The sequence below is a fragment of the Halichoerus grypus genome, chromosome 2, assembly GCF_964656455.1.
Source record: "Halichoerus grypus chromosome 2, mHalGry1.hap1.1, whole genome shotgun sequence".
Lineage (NCBI taxonomy): Eukaryota > Metazoa > Chordata > Mammalia > Carnivora > Phocidae > Halichoerus > Halichoerus grypus.
In genome coordinates, this window is record NC_135713.1 from 99,717,186 (window position 1) to 99,730,293 (window position 13,108).

The 13,108-nt window shown below is 34.2% G+C and overlaps 1 protein-coding gene and 1 long non-coding RNA gene across 3 annotated transcripts in view; one reads left to right on the forward strand and one right to left on the reverse strand.

Moving 5' to 3' along the window:
- The window catches only part of LOC144381123 (uncharacterized), a 56,228-nt gene that overhangs the window by 5,227 nt on the left and 37,893 nt on the right, over positions 1-13,108 (forward strand). Inside the window, exon 2 of the long non-coding RNA XR_013445754.1 lies at positions 10,127-10,297. This is a non-coding gene — a long non-coding RNA (uncharacterized LOC144381123). The remainder of the gene's footprint in view (positions 1-10,126; positions 10,298-13,108) is intronic.
- BDP1 (BDP1 general transcription factor IIIB subunit) overlaps positions 1,730-13,108 on the reverse strand; it is a 93,336-nt gene continuing 81,957 nt past the window's right edge. For both annotated transcript variants that reach the window (XM_078067214.1, XM_078067215.1), the window contains exons 38-41: positions 11,068-11,107; positions 10,192-10,459; positions 9,468-9,714; positions 1,730-4,448 (exon numbers count right to left, since the gene is read on the reverse strand). In XM_078067214.1, the coding sequence (XP_077923340.1) occupies positions 4,317-4,448; positions 9,468-9,714; positions 10,192-10,459; positions 11,068-11,107 (687 nt within the window). In that variant the 3' untranslated portion in view covers positions 1,730-4,316. The remainder of the gene's footprint in view (positions 4,449-9,467; positions 9,715-10,191; positions 10,460-11,067; positions 11,108-13,108) is intronic.

The following is a 13,108-nucleotide window of genomic DNA, read 5'->3' on the forward strand; positions in this document are numbered from 1 at the left end:
TGTGCCTTCCAAAACAAATCAAGAAAGACAATGGCATGGGCCCAAGAAACAGAATCTAAACCAGGAAAGAGAGGTAGGAAGTTCACACAGTAATGGCCGAGGGAAGTCTCATGTGGACAGCTGTCCTGCACATAGAGATCTGTAAAGCCCCTAGTCCAGTTTACAACAGGAAGAAAGAGCTCCAGAAAGTTTTCCATGAAAAAAAAAGAAGAAAACACTTTATCTGATGGTTTGGCCATGTGGAAAATTATATGCAGAGGCATTTTACACACTTGCTGGAGGGTGTGGAAAGTTAAAACAAAACCCAAAGCAAATGAAAAAGTGAAGCAATTAACTCCAAGAAAAACAAAAGCTTCTACCATGTCACCTTAGTACATAAAGTGGTACAGCACTGAATAATTACAATTAATGCAATAACAATACTAAATATGGACTAAACCTTATGATTAACGTATTAAGAGGGAAGCAAGGAGGGGAGTTTTAATTAAGAAAGCTAAAATTTTTTTTTTTTTTTTTTTTAAGATTTTATTTACCTGACAGAGAGAGAGACAAGTAGGGGGAGCAGCAGGCAGAGGGAGAAGGAGAGGCAGGCTCCTCACTGAGGGGCTTGATCCCAGGACCCTGGGATCATGACCTGAGCCCAAGGCAAATGCTTAACTGACTCAACCACCCAGGTGCCCCAAGAAAACTAAAATTCTTAAGTACCATGACAGAAAGTCAGTTAACAATGTCTAACATTGTAAATTCTGTAAATAACAGAATAACCATATTTAGAAATAGGTAGTAACAGAAGAAACAGCTTGTCTGAAATATAGCACTACTTGACTTTTTAAGCCATGTATAGTAATTTTTAAAAATATGAAATAATGCATACTAAAAGGTTAGTACTGTGTCTAGCGTAAGAAATAGTAGCCTGTTGTTTTAAAAAAGTGAGAGTTTTTAAAAATCTGGGGGAGTAGAAATGAGGATAAAAAAATAGAATGAGTTTAGTACATAACTCATGTGATGTGAAGTATTTTATCTTGCTATAGGTTGACCCTAAATTTAGCTTTGCATTGAAAAATAAAATATTACAAGGATTCACACAGCCCATATTAAAAAAAAAAAAATCAGACCAGTTGAACAGAAGCCCAATTATTCCTGGCACTGAAGCCAAAGGAGAAATTCTCATAGGTAGAATATTGGGTGATATGATTTCTTAAAACTCTGTAATATCATTACAGTAAAAATATGAATTTCTTGAGGCTTTTATTCTATTTCACATAATGTCTCTCAACACAAGCAGACAAAGTAGGCAGTTCATATATATAGCTCTGATGATATGACCAAATTCAAGATAAAAATTCTGTCCTGGACTTCAGAAGTCCAGGATTATATTATGCACAGGACTAAAGTTTCCCATTTGTCTTTCTCTACAGAGAAAACAAAGTAGGAAGAAAAAAGAGTAAAAGAGATTGAGTTCTTATATCTAAAAATTCATTATATCAGGAATAAATGAACAAGAAAGCAACTCTTCACATGTCCTGAATGGGAGGGAGGGGGAAGTCTATTCTTTATTCTTACAAGATCAAAAAAATATCCTTCACAGCATGCATATAAGACAAAAGATTAATTCTTCCAGTTATATTTTTATAGAAGGAAGGAAGTATACGCTGTAGGTGAAAAACTGACAAGTTTTGGTTAAACAGTAATATCTTTAAGTCATTTGAAAAGAAAAAAACAACAAAAATAGTATAAAATAACTTTTATTTACATAATTTATATCTATAGAACATAACTGCTTTCTTTAGAACAAGAAAATTTACGAATGACAGATATTGCTTTTTTGTCAAAAACTCCTTCAAGCAAGAGAGTATACATGGTCACTTCTATTTCGAATAACATGGTGGTAAACAGTGGATATTCATATTTTTAACTGTGCCTTAATCATTTACTAACAATTAGGCTTTTAAAACCATCATGTTGACCACTTGCTAAGACATAAGTATTCAGGAAGAAAAGTCAAGAAAACAAAGACCATTATTCATACCACCTTTAAGATTTACAAAATAATTCTTCACAACATCATCTTTACATGAATATAAACAAAGGGTGTGACTAATTCTTTCCACCTTGTAAGGTAAATACAATGATTAAGTTTCTTACTTTCCCAGATTAGTTTTAAGGATGTAATAGTAGGATAATTTAGCTTGGCTGACTTGATTCTCTTACGCAATGAATGCCCAAAGATAAAATTATTTCATATATAGTAAGAAGTTACATCTTCCATAAAATGAATTCATTATAGATGAACAAGAGACAGATGTTAACAAAGTTAAAAAATAAATATTACACAAGGGATAAAATAATAGTTTAACTGTGGCAACTTAACATCCAAACTAACATTAATTAAATGAAAGAAACTTTCAGAATATGAGACTTTAAAAAATTTATAAAAACAGGGCATTAAAATAGCAATGTGATTTACTACCATGATTTTTGTGACATATTAATCCCATGAAATAAATTAATGCATACCTATTGAGAATTTTCACTCAGATTTATAGATCCTCCTTTATGACAAAAAAAAGTTAAATTGTAAATTTCACTATAAAGCAATGAATAAGAAATGCTCTAACAGCAATTTTAGGATTATTTTAACACTTGCTGAGCCATATCCTATTTTACTAATGAACTTGAAATTTGGCCACTATTTTTTTCAATATATAAACACAATTATCTAGACATTAAATATCTTCCCAGTTGAAATACTGATCATTTTGTAATGCAATCAACACAGTTTTGTGATGCACAACTTACAACTTGAATGACAACTATGTATGTCGTAGATAAAATGTCAGCACCTGAAGGTAAGAAAATTACTGTCTAATGTAGGGGTCAAACTAAAAGCCCATTCCAGCCATGTCAATCCCTTCAGTATTGTTTGTGGCTGTTTTCAGCAGCACTGAAACAGCAGAATTGAACAGTTGCCACGGGGGCCATGTGGCCAGCAAATTCAAGAATATTTTGCAGAAAATGTTTCTGACTCCTGCTCTGAGGCTTTTCAAATAAAAGAAGAAATCTGTTTTTGAGAAGTTTGATTTGAACCACCAAAGATCTGCTTGGGTGGATAATGGAATTACATATGTAAATAACAAAATTTCAAAATTAAAAACAACCCTTAATATTGATGATAATCACTGACTAAATAAAGTCTTATTATGTTATTTTCTGTTTTAACATCACAATTATGTTCTGTGCTTAAAGGCCTAAGTGTTCCTTAAGCAAAATTTAATGGGGAAAAAACTACCAAGAAATTAGTTTTTAAAAAAAGGAATGTGTGTGAGTGTGTGTGTGTGTGTGTGTGTGTGTAAAAAGGACTGAGTTTTGAATGTAAATCTCCCTCATAAATTAAGGGTTTTTTTTCCCCATACAAATCCTGAGATTATCCAAAAAATAAGAAAAACAAAAACTTCACAGTACAAATTCAATATACTAAACTATGAGAAAAAAATGTATTCAAAACATATCTACTATCCAAATACTTTTAGTGATATAACTTTAAATATCTTTAAAATTAAAGAGGGAAATGGGACAAACATAAATTTGTCAATGTCTTCTTTACCCATAATCTGAGTGGTGAAAATAATTAAAACTGAATATTCTTTTAAATAAAAAATTTAAAAATAAATAAACTTTTTGATGTTTCATCTTTATAAATAAGTTTAAATACTACTTGTTCAATTAGGACTAATGTTAACATCAACATGAAATTAGAAAAATACATATTTTCCAGTCAAATAGCTGATAATAGAAAAGTTTTTAACATTTACCATTCTAAAGTGGAGTTTCACAATATGCTTTCATATACTTAGAGGCAACTGTAAAGGCCTTCAGCAAAACAAATAAAAAACAAAAAACAAAACCCAAAAAAACCCAGAAAAAAACCTTTACAAAAGAAGTTCGCTAAATGCTAAATACAATCCACCTCCAAATACATCGGCACTGTGATTTATACAGAGACATTTATCCACAACATTCCAAAATGTCCATGGTGTGTTCAGCACAGGAGAGTCAAAATGTAAACAAGAGAAGCTATTTCTCTCTCAGAAGCAGTCTCAATTGCTTTGTATTTCCAAAATGCTGAATCAGTCAGAATGAAAGGAACCTCAGCAATGTTTTCCACTGATTATAAGAGCTTCAAATCAAGCTCATTAGATATTCAAAATCAATCTAAAGAAAAATAGCCAGTGATGCATTTTCTAAATACTGCTTAGTTGATATTTGACTCTGGAAATCCTAGACTTAAAAAAAATTAAAAAAAAAAAAAAAGACTTTTATTCTGTTTCATCTACTTCGATAAAGATATCACTAAAGAAATATTCAGAGACTGTGGTTGGCTCCTCTTCAGGTACCCGGTTTTGGCCACTTTTACATTCTTCTTTTGGTAAGGGAGGATCACAAGAAACCTAAAAAGATAATATTAATAAGTATGCAATATAACATTTATATATTGGTAGTGGTCATCTAAATTGCTATCTCTTTGAAAAGCAATATAATAATAAATATTAAGGGCTTTAAATATGTTCATACTCTTTGACCCAATAATTTCATTTCTGTGCTGTTATATTAGGGAAATAATACTAAACAGAGTAAGAATTTTATGAGTAAGATAACCTTTGAAGCATTAGTTAAAATAATAAAACTGGACACAACAAACACACAACAGTGGGCATGATTAGATTAATTACAGTGTACACACGATCCATTATTTTACCCTAATTCCCATGAAAAAATTTTAATACAGAAAAGCATAACATCAAATCTATTATGAAACATTTTAATAATCTGCATAAGAATACAGACCCACAAAACAGAACAGTACCCCAAGGCAACTACAAATTAAAGCAATCCTATCGGGGTGCCTGGGTGGCTCAGTGGGTTAAGCTTCTGCCTTCGGCTCAGGTCATGATCCCAGGGTCCTGGGATCAAGCCCCACATCAGGCTCCCTGCTCAGTAGAAAGCCTGCTTCTCCCTCTCCCTCTGCTGTTCCCCCTGCTTGTGTGCTCTCTCTCTTGCTGTGTCTCTGTCAAATAAATAAAAAAAATTTTTTTAAGATTTTATTTATTTATCTGACAGAGAGAGACACAGCGAGAGAGGGAACACAAGCAGGGGGAGTGGGAGGGGGAGAAGCAGGCTTCCCGCCAAGCAGGGAGCCTGATGCGGGGCTCAATCGCAGGACCCTGGGACCATGACCTGAGCCGAAGGCAGACGCTTAATGACTGAGCCACCCAGGCGCCCTAAATAAAATCTTGAAAAAAAAATATTTAAAGCAATCCTATCAAAAGTTAGCATACTTAGAAATTTATAAAAAATTAAGACAACATGGTATTGTCATTGGAACAGACATATATCAATGAAAAAGACTAGAAATATCCCCAACACATATACTGCAAAATTTAGTATGAGACAAGTTGGATTATTTAATAAATGATGTTGGACAACTATATAACCATCTCAGAAAAAAAAGAAGTCAAACCAAAATTCTAGATGAATCAAATGATTTAAATGTAAAAACATTTTTTTAAAAAATCTACTCTAGGGGTACCTGGGTGGTTCAGTCTGTTAAGCATCTGCATTCAGCTCAGGTCATGATCTCAGGGTCCTGAGATTGAGCCCTACGTCAGGCCCCTTCCTGCCCAACCTCCCCCCACCCCGCCCCAGCCCCTGCTCATGCTCTCTCCCCCAAATAAATAAATCTTAAAAAAAAAAATCTACTCTAAAATACCATGGGAAAACACTTTAATAATCCTGGACTGGAGAAAAGGGAGTATCTTTTTAAATGACCTGAAAGGCAGAAGTCATAAAAGACTGATAAATTCACCTATGTAAAAATTTTAAAAATGTCCACATGGCAAAAACTACTGGACACAAAATCAAAAGACAAATGACATATAGGTTTAAAAAAATATATACGTATGTATATATATACATATATATATATATATGTATATATATAAAAAACACCATTATCACAAAGGGTTTTCTTTATTTTTTTTTTAAGATTTTTATTTATTTATTTGACAGAGAGAGAGATTGCGAGAGCAGGAACACAAGCAGGGGGAGTGGGACAGGGAGAAGCAGGCTTCCCACGGAGCAGGGAGCCCAATGCGGGGCTCGATCCCAGGACCCCGGGATCATGACCTGAGCCGAAGGCAGATGCTTAACTGAGCCACCCAGGCACCCCAAAGGGTTTTCTTTTCTTTTCTTTTTTTTTTTTTTTAAGATTTTATTTATTTATTTGACAGAGAAAGACACAGCGAGAGCAGGAACACAAGCGGGGGGAGTGGGAGAGGTAGAAGCAGGCCTCCCTCTGAGCAGGGAGCCCGATGAAGGGCTCGACCCCAGGACCCTGGGATCATGACCTGAGCCGAAGGCAGACGCTTAATGACTGAGCCACCCAGGCGCCCCAGGGTTTTCTTTAATGTAAGAGCTTCTACAATTTAATATGAAAAATACTAATGATGCAATTTTTTTAAAAAAATCAAACATGGAGCGCCTGGATGGCTTAGTTGGTTAAGCATCTGTCTTCAGCTCAGGTCATGATCCCAGGGTCCTGGGATGAAGCCCCACATCAGGCTCCCTGCTCCTCGGGCAGCCTGCTTCTCCCTCTCCCTCTGCTGCTCCCCCTGCTTGTGCTTGCTCGCTCTCTCTCTCTCTCAAATAAATAAATAAAATCTTAAAAAAAGAATCAAACATATGAACAGATGTTTCACAAAGAAAGCATAAATGATTCAAATACATGAAGAAGTACTCAACCTCACTCATATGCTCATTAAATCTATGAAGAATTCCAAAAGTGAAAAAAATTGATTACATGCTAGTGTGAGGAAAAAGGCCCTCTCCTATACTGCTGCTAAGAATAGAAACTGATATATTCCCTATGGAAGACAATCAAGCAATATCTCTCAAAAGAATAATCATTCCTTTTGATCCAACAATTCTATTTCTAGGAATTCAACCTATAGATAAATGTGCAAAATCACTCATTTATAAGTTAGCTATTACCATATTATTTGAAACAGCAAATCATTAGGAATAACCTAAATGCCTACCAGTGCGAGACCATTATTGTTCTATGGTACATCAAAACAGTGGGATATGATATAGTCATTAAAAATAATGAGGGCATGCTTGGGCACTTATTCCTGAAAAATGAATTTATGTTCACACAAGAACTTAGATATGAATGTTCACAGCAGCTTTATTCATAACAGCCAAAAACTGAAAATAACCCATATGCCCTTCAATTGGTGAAAGGATAAACATGACTGATAACATACTATGGAATACTATTCAATAATAAAAAGGAATAAATACATAAAACCATCTGGATGACTTTCTAGGGAACTATGCTGAGTGGAAAAAAAGTGAATTCTAAATGTATGATTCCATTTACACAACTGTATATAATATTCCACTGACATAACATTCTCAGAATGACAAATTTAATGGTGTAGAACAGGTTGCCAGAAGTTAAGGAGAGTGTGGGGGTGCAACGTAAGTGCGTGTGTCTGTAAAAGACAACACACAGGATCACTGTGGTGATAGAATCCTGTATCTTGACTGTGGCAATGTCGATATTCTGGTTGTGATTTTGTACCACAGTTTTGTAAGATGTTAACAGTGGGGAAAACTGGATGGAGGGTACATGGGATCTCTCTGTATTGTTTTTCACAACTGCATGTGAATCTACAATTATCCCATAATAAAAAGTTTAATTTAAATTTAATTTAAAAAAAAAAAAAGAGAGGGGCACCTGGGTGTCTCAGATGGTGGAGTGTCAGACCCTTCATTTCGGCTCAAGTCGTGGTCTCAGGGTGGTGAGATCCAGCTGGAGTTGGGCTCCGTGCTTAGAACAGTGTGCTTAGGATTCTCTCTCTCCCTCTGCCCCTCCCCCTGCCACACTCACACTCTTTCTCTCTCTCAAATAAATTTTTTTTTTTTAATATTTTATTTATTTATTAGAGAGAGAGAGAGAGAGTGAGAATGAGCACAAGCAGGAGGGCGGGGAGGAGAAGCAGACTTAACCAACTGAGCCACCCAGGCGCCCCTAAACAAAGTTAGTTTTAAAACTGCTTACTGAACGTTTTATACCTATGGAGAAAAACTTCCGAATCATAAAAGCAATTTAAGAAATTGTAAAGAAAAAACTGATTTGACTAAACATTTAAAGCTTATGTGTATATTAAAAACCCTACAGGGCGCCTGGGTGGCTCAGTTGGTTAAACGACTGCCTTCGGCTCAGGTCATGATCCTGGAGTTCCTGGATCGAGTCCCGCATCGGGCTCCCTGCTCGGCAGGGAGTCTGCTTCTCCCTCTGACCCTCCTCCCTCTCATGCTCTCTGTCTCTCATTCTCTCTCTAATAAATAAAATCTTTAAAAAAATAAAAATAAAAATAAAAACCCTACAAAATTTAAAAAAGTAAATGAATTTGAAAAAATTACTTGCAGTAAAGAACTAAAAGGTATGTGGCTTTCTTACATGAGGATCTCACATAAGTTGGTAAGAAAACCACCTAGATCCCAAAAGCTATAAATCAGCAAACGATAGGAACAAAAAAGAAAAAAAAGAGAAAAAAATCTAGTAGATGTATGGGAAAAAAGCCAAGCCACTAATAATAAAAGAAATGCAAATTAAACAGATGAAATTACATTTCTACCCTCTACTATTATATTAAAAAAAAAAAATTATTTTGAAAAGTTAATATCTAAAGCTGGCAAGAATGTGACTTAACTGACATAGTTACATTGCTGGTAATTGTGACAACTGTTCTCCACAATAATTTGGCAATAGTAAAGAGTCATAAAATACTGGTTCCAGAAAATAATTCTAGGAAATATAAAGTATTTTAAAAAATTTTAAAGACAGTCTTTACAAAAGTACTCCTTTTGAGACTCATGCTATCCAAAAGGTCACCAGCCTTTTCTGTGTTGAAATCCTAAGTAACCAACCCCAATGCTCTTCAAAAGTTTTGGATACAAGTTCATTTATTTTTCCATCCCAGGACTTGCCATATGAACATCTACAGCATGTAGAGAAATGAAACATGCAAACAAATTCTAATTTTACCATTCCTTGAATTCTTATGGGTGTCAGGACATTTCCCCAAAAGCAAATAAAACATCAGCACTGCTTTGTTTTGCTTCCACAGGTCAGAAAGCTCTTTGCATTAAAGGAATGGCAATTAAGTGTCCATGTATGGCCAGCTTAAATGGCTCTGTACTAAAGGAGCTGTAACTTCCTAATTCAACACCTGATCTTCTTCTCTCATAGTGTGAGATATGATGGGGAGAAGATAGACAAGAGATGCTCTGAAATAATTTCTAACATCCAAATGAAAATACCAATTGCCATGTTTTTCCTAGTTGAATCTGATTTCTAACCCATTCTATACAAACAATAAAATATAACAGTTATCACGTACCTGAGTTGCTGAACTGCCAGTACTCTCAGATGGAGTATCAACAACCCTTGGAGATGGAAGCTGATCAGAGGACTCTTGGATTTTTTTCTGGCTTTCAGTGAGTGGATTTGATCTTTTCAAATTCTTTCTTGGTATAGGTATAAGAGGTTTTAGACGTTTCTTATTATAAACCTGAGTAGGTTCATCAGACTCCAAACTATTCTTTGAACATATTAAAGACAAAAATCCCAGGGGTCTTCTGCCAGGTCTAGAAATGCAAATGTAAAGATATTCAAGAATATCGAGGAAGATACACTCCTAATACCAACTTCTTTCCATGAATGCTAAAATGGCACAGGTGATACCACATTAGTGGTATCAGCATATCTACTAAGTATCATTATTATTTTGATCATTATATACCAGTAGCTGGTATACCATCATACCAGCAGATGCCAATGCAGATTTTCTACGTAAAACGTTAGTTTCGGCGCTTAAAGTTAAGCTCTTGTTATACGGAGTGTGTACTTATCTGAAGAGTCCTAAAAAAATGTTGACTACTGAATTTCCTTTGATAAAACTCCTTCCCTTTACATTACTGACAAAGGGATATGTTTATAAAACATCATCCTTAGTAGTGAACTTAGTCTTTACATATATGTTATATCCGTTGCATATAGGTTACTTCTACCCTTTGAGAAAGAGAAATGGAGAGAAACATTTGTTAAAGATCATCTCACGGTACCTGGATAATGGGGTTTTTGAAGATGATGGGATGCTATCCATTTGTTCAGACTTCGAAGCAGCACAAGTTCTCTCCTCCTTATCAGACACAATCCTCTCATCCTGAGGTAACTGAGATATACTTTTTCCTATATGTGTATCTGTTACTTTATCAAGAGATCCAGATCCTATACTCTGAAAAGTTGGTTCAAGTTGCTCTTTCTGAGGTCCTGGAGTTGTATGTGTGCTTCCTGAGGTAGGGAAGATACCTTGTTCCTTGTAAGACTCCCCTTCAAAAAACAAAGAGAAATCATAAGCACAGAGAACACATATTGAAATTTATATATCTGACTGAACTGCAGTATTTGAAGGAAAGAAATCATGACATTCTATCATAAACCTACTCTAATAAGAGTAAGCTAAATTATAAATTATTAATATGTAAGTCATCTAGATTGTAGCTGGTAAAAAAAGTATGGTTAGAATACTTTTTTCATTCAGATACAAAATAGTCCTATCAACATATTTTGACCTAGAAAATCTTTCTCGGTAAATATATCTTCAACTAGCAAAATGAGAGTTATCACTTTCTAATCTCTGGGTAAACTTAAGGAACTATAAAAACTCTTTTATGCTCAGCTTTCTAATTCCTAAAATATAATTATTAAGCTTTTACAGGAAATCCTGTAGCCACATGGTTTTCTATTAATTACAGGATTAAAGTAGCTTCGTATGGCTATAGGAGTGCCAAATCCAAGATCTCAGCTGGAGAGAAAAACTTCTAATAATAAAAGCAAGATTCTTAGAGAAAGTGAGCAATACTCTTCTCTAATTCCAAATTTGAATAGATGCATCAAAAACAGCAAAATGTAATCACATTAAAATTTATTTCACTCACCTGTTTCCTCAGAAACATTTATCATTTCCTTTGAACACACCTGTTTTAAGAAAATTAACAAAAAAAATTAAAAATCCATTTATCAAGTAAATCTTTCTTTCTTCTTTTTTTTTTTTAATAAAGAAAGCATGTACCTCCCAGAAACCCCTAGCATAAAAGATGTCTTATGGAAATTCTACCAACATTTATGAAAAAGACATTGCTACTGTTACTTAAAATGTTCCAGAGCACAGTAAAAGAGGAAAAGTTTTCAAATGCTTTTTATAAACCAATATTAATATTAATTCCAATTCCGGGGCGCCTGGGTGGCTCAGTCATTAAGTGTCTGCCTTCGGCTCAGGTCATGATCCCAGGGTCCTGGGATCGAGCCCCGCATTGGGCTCCCTGCTCCACGGGAAGCCTGCTTCTCCCTCTCCCACTCCCCCTGCTTATGTTCCCTCTCTTGCTGTGTCTCTGTCAAATAAATAAATAAAATCTTTAAAATATATATATATATTAATTGCAATTCCAATTATAACCAGTACAAAAATATCAAATATAATAGTACAAGCATAATTCAGCAACACATCAAAAGACTAACATAATCAAGCAGAGTTTGTCTCAGGAATGTAAAGATAATTCAATATGTGAACTAATATAATTCAACTGAACTGAGGAGAAAAATAATACCCCATCTCTCTGTTTATGGGGAAAGTGTCCAATAATATTTATGCTTAAAAAAAAAGACATTTTCTTAACACCATAAACTATAATTACTGCAATTCAAAACCAGCATCCCACTTCATAAACACTGGAAATATTTGCATTTAAATCAGGGATAAGAAAAATATGTCTACTATCAGGACTATTTTCTGATATTTCTTGAGTTTTATTGGCTTATATAGAAAAGAAAGAAATTAAAGGTATACCAAGTATATGAGAAGAATTAAAATTGTATTTACAGATGATATGACTGTTTACTTAGAAAACCCAACAGAATCAAGTGAAAAATTACTGTATATGATAAGGGGAATTGAGTAAGCTCTCTACATAGAAAAGAATTCAATGATAACGGCAACAAACAAGATAAAATTCTTAGGGGATAACCTAATAAGAAATGGACCAGAATTTAAATGAAGAAGAACTAAAAATACCACTGAGACATAAAAGAATAATTAAACAAATGGAAAGACATACTATGTTTTGGGATAAAAAGAAAATCCAACATGACAATTCTGACATCAACTTTCCCTGTTAACTGGTCAAGTTAATATGATCCTAATTTAAGTATCAGTATCAATAGTTTTTTTTTAAGCTCTGAACAAGCAAATTCTAAAATTAACATAAACTTTAGGACATATACCCAACTAGGAAAAACTTGAAAAAAAAATAAGAAAATTATGTGCAGAGGAGAGAGAAACTTTCCATTTAAGACAGCAAAGCATTTAAAAACGACAGTAATTTAAAACACTGGGACACTGGCCCCAGAACAAATAGGTGAATCTCAAAGGAGAAGAAAATTCAGGAGTATACCCAAATACATATGGGACTTAATATCCAGTAAGTGGAATTTTAAATCAGTGGAGAAAAAATGAATTATTCAACAAATGGTGCTGGGACAACTAGGTAGGCACCTGGAGAACATGAAGTTGGTTGCACTCTTCCTAACACCAAAATAAATTCTAAACAAATCATTAATGTTAACTCTTAAAAATTTATACTAAATCTCAAGGTAGACTTTCAATGTATAACACAGTCCCCAGAAGCCATACATAAAAAGACTGATAAATGGGATTACATAAAAATAAAAAATGTTTGCATGTCTATGTGAATGCATGTGTACATTCTAGAATTTACAATTATAACTTCAACATTTTATAAGCATTTTTTATTGTTAGAATGCTGAAAACAAAGTTTAAAAAATAAAAATCACAAATAAGCTCAAAGACATTATACTGTTCTTACAGTCACATCAATGTACATCTATCATTTTTTTTTTAAAGATTTTTTATTTATTTGACAGAGAGATACACAGCAAGAGAGGGAACACAAGCAGGAGGAG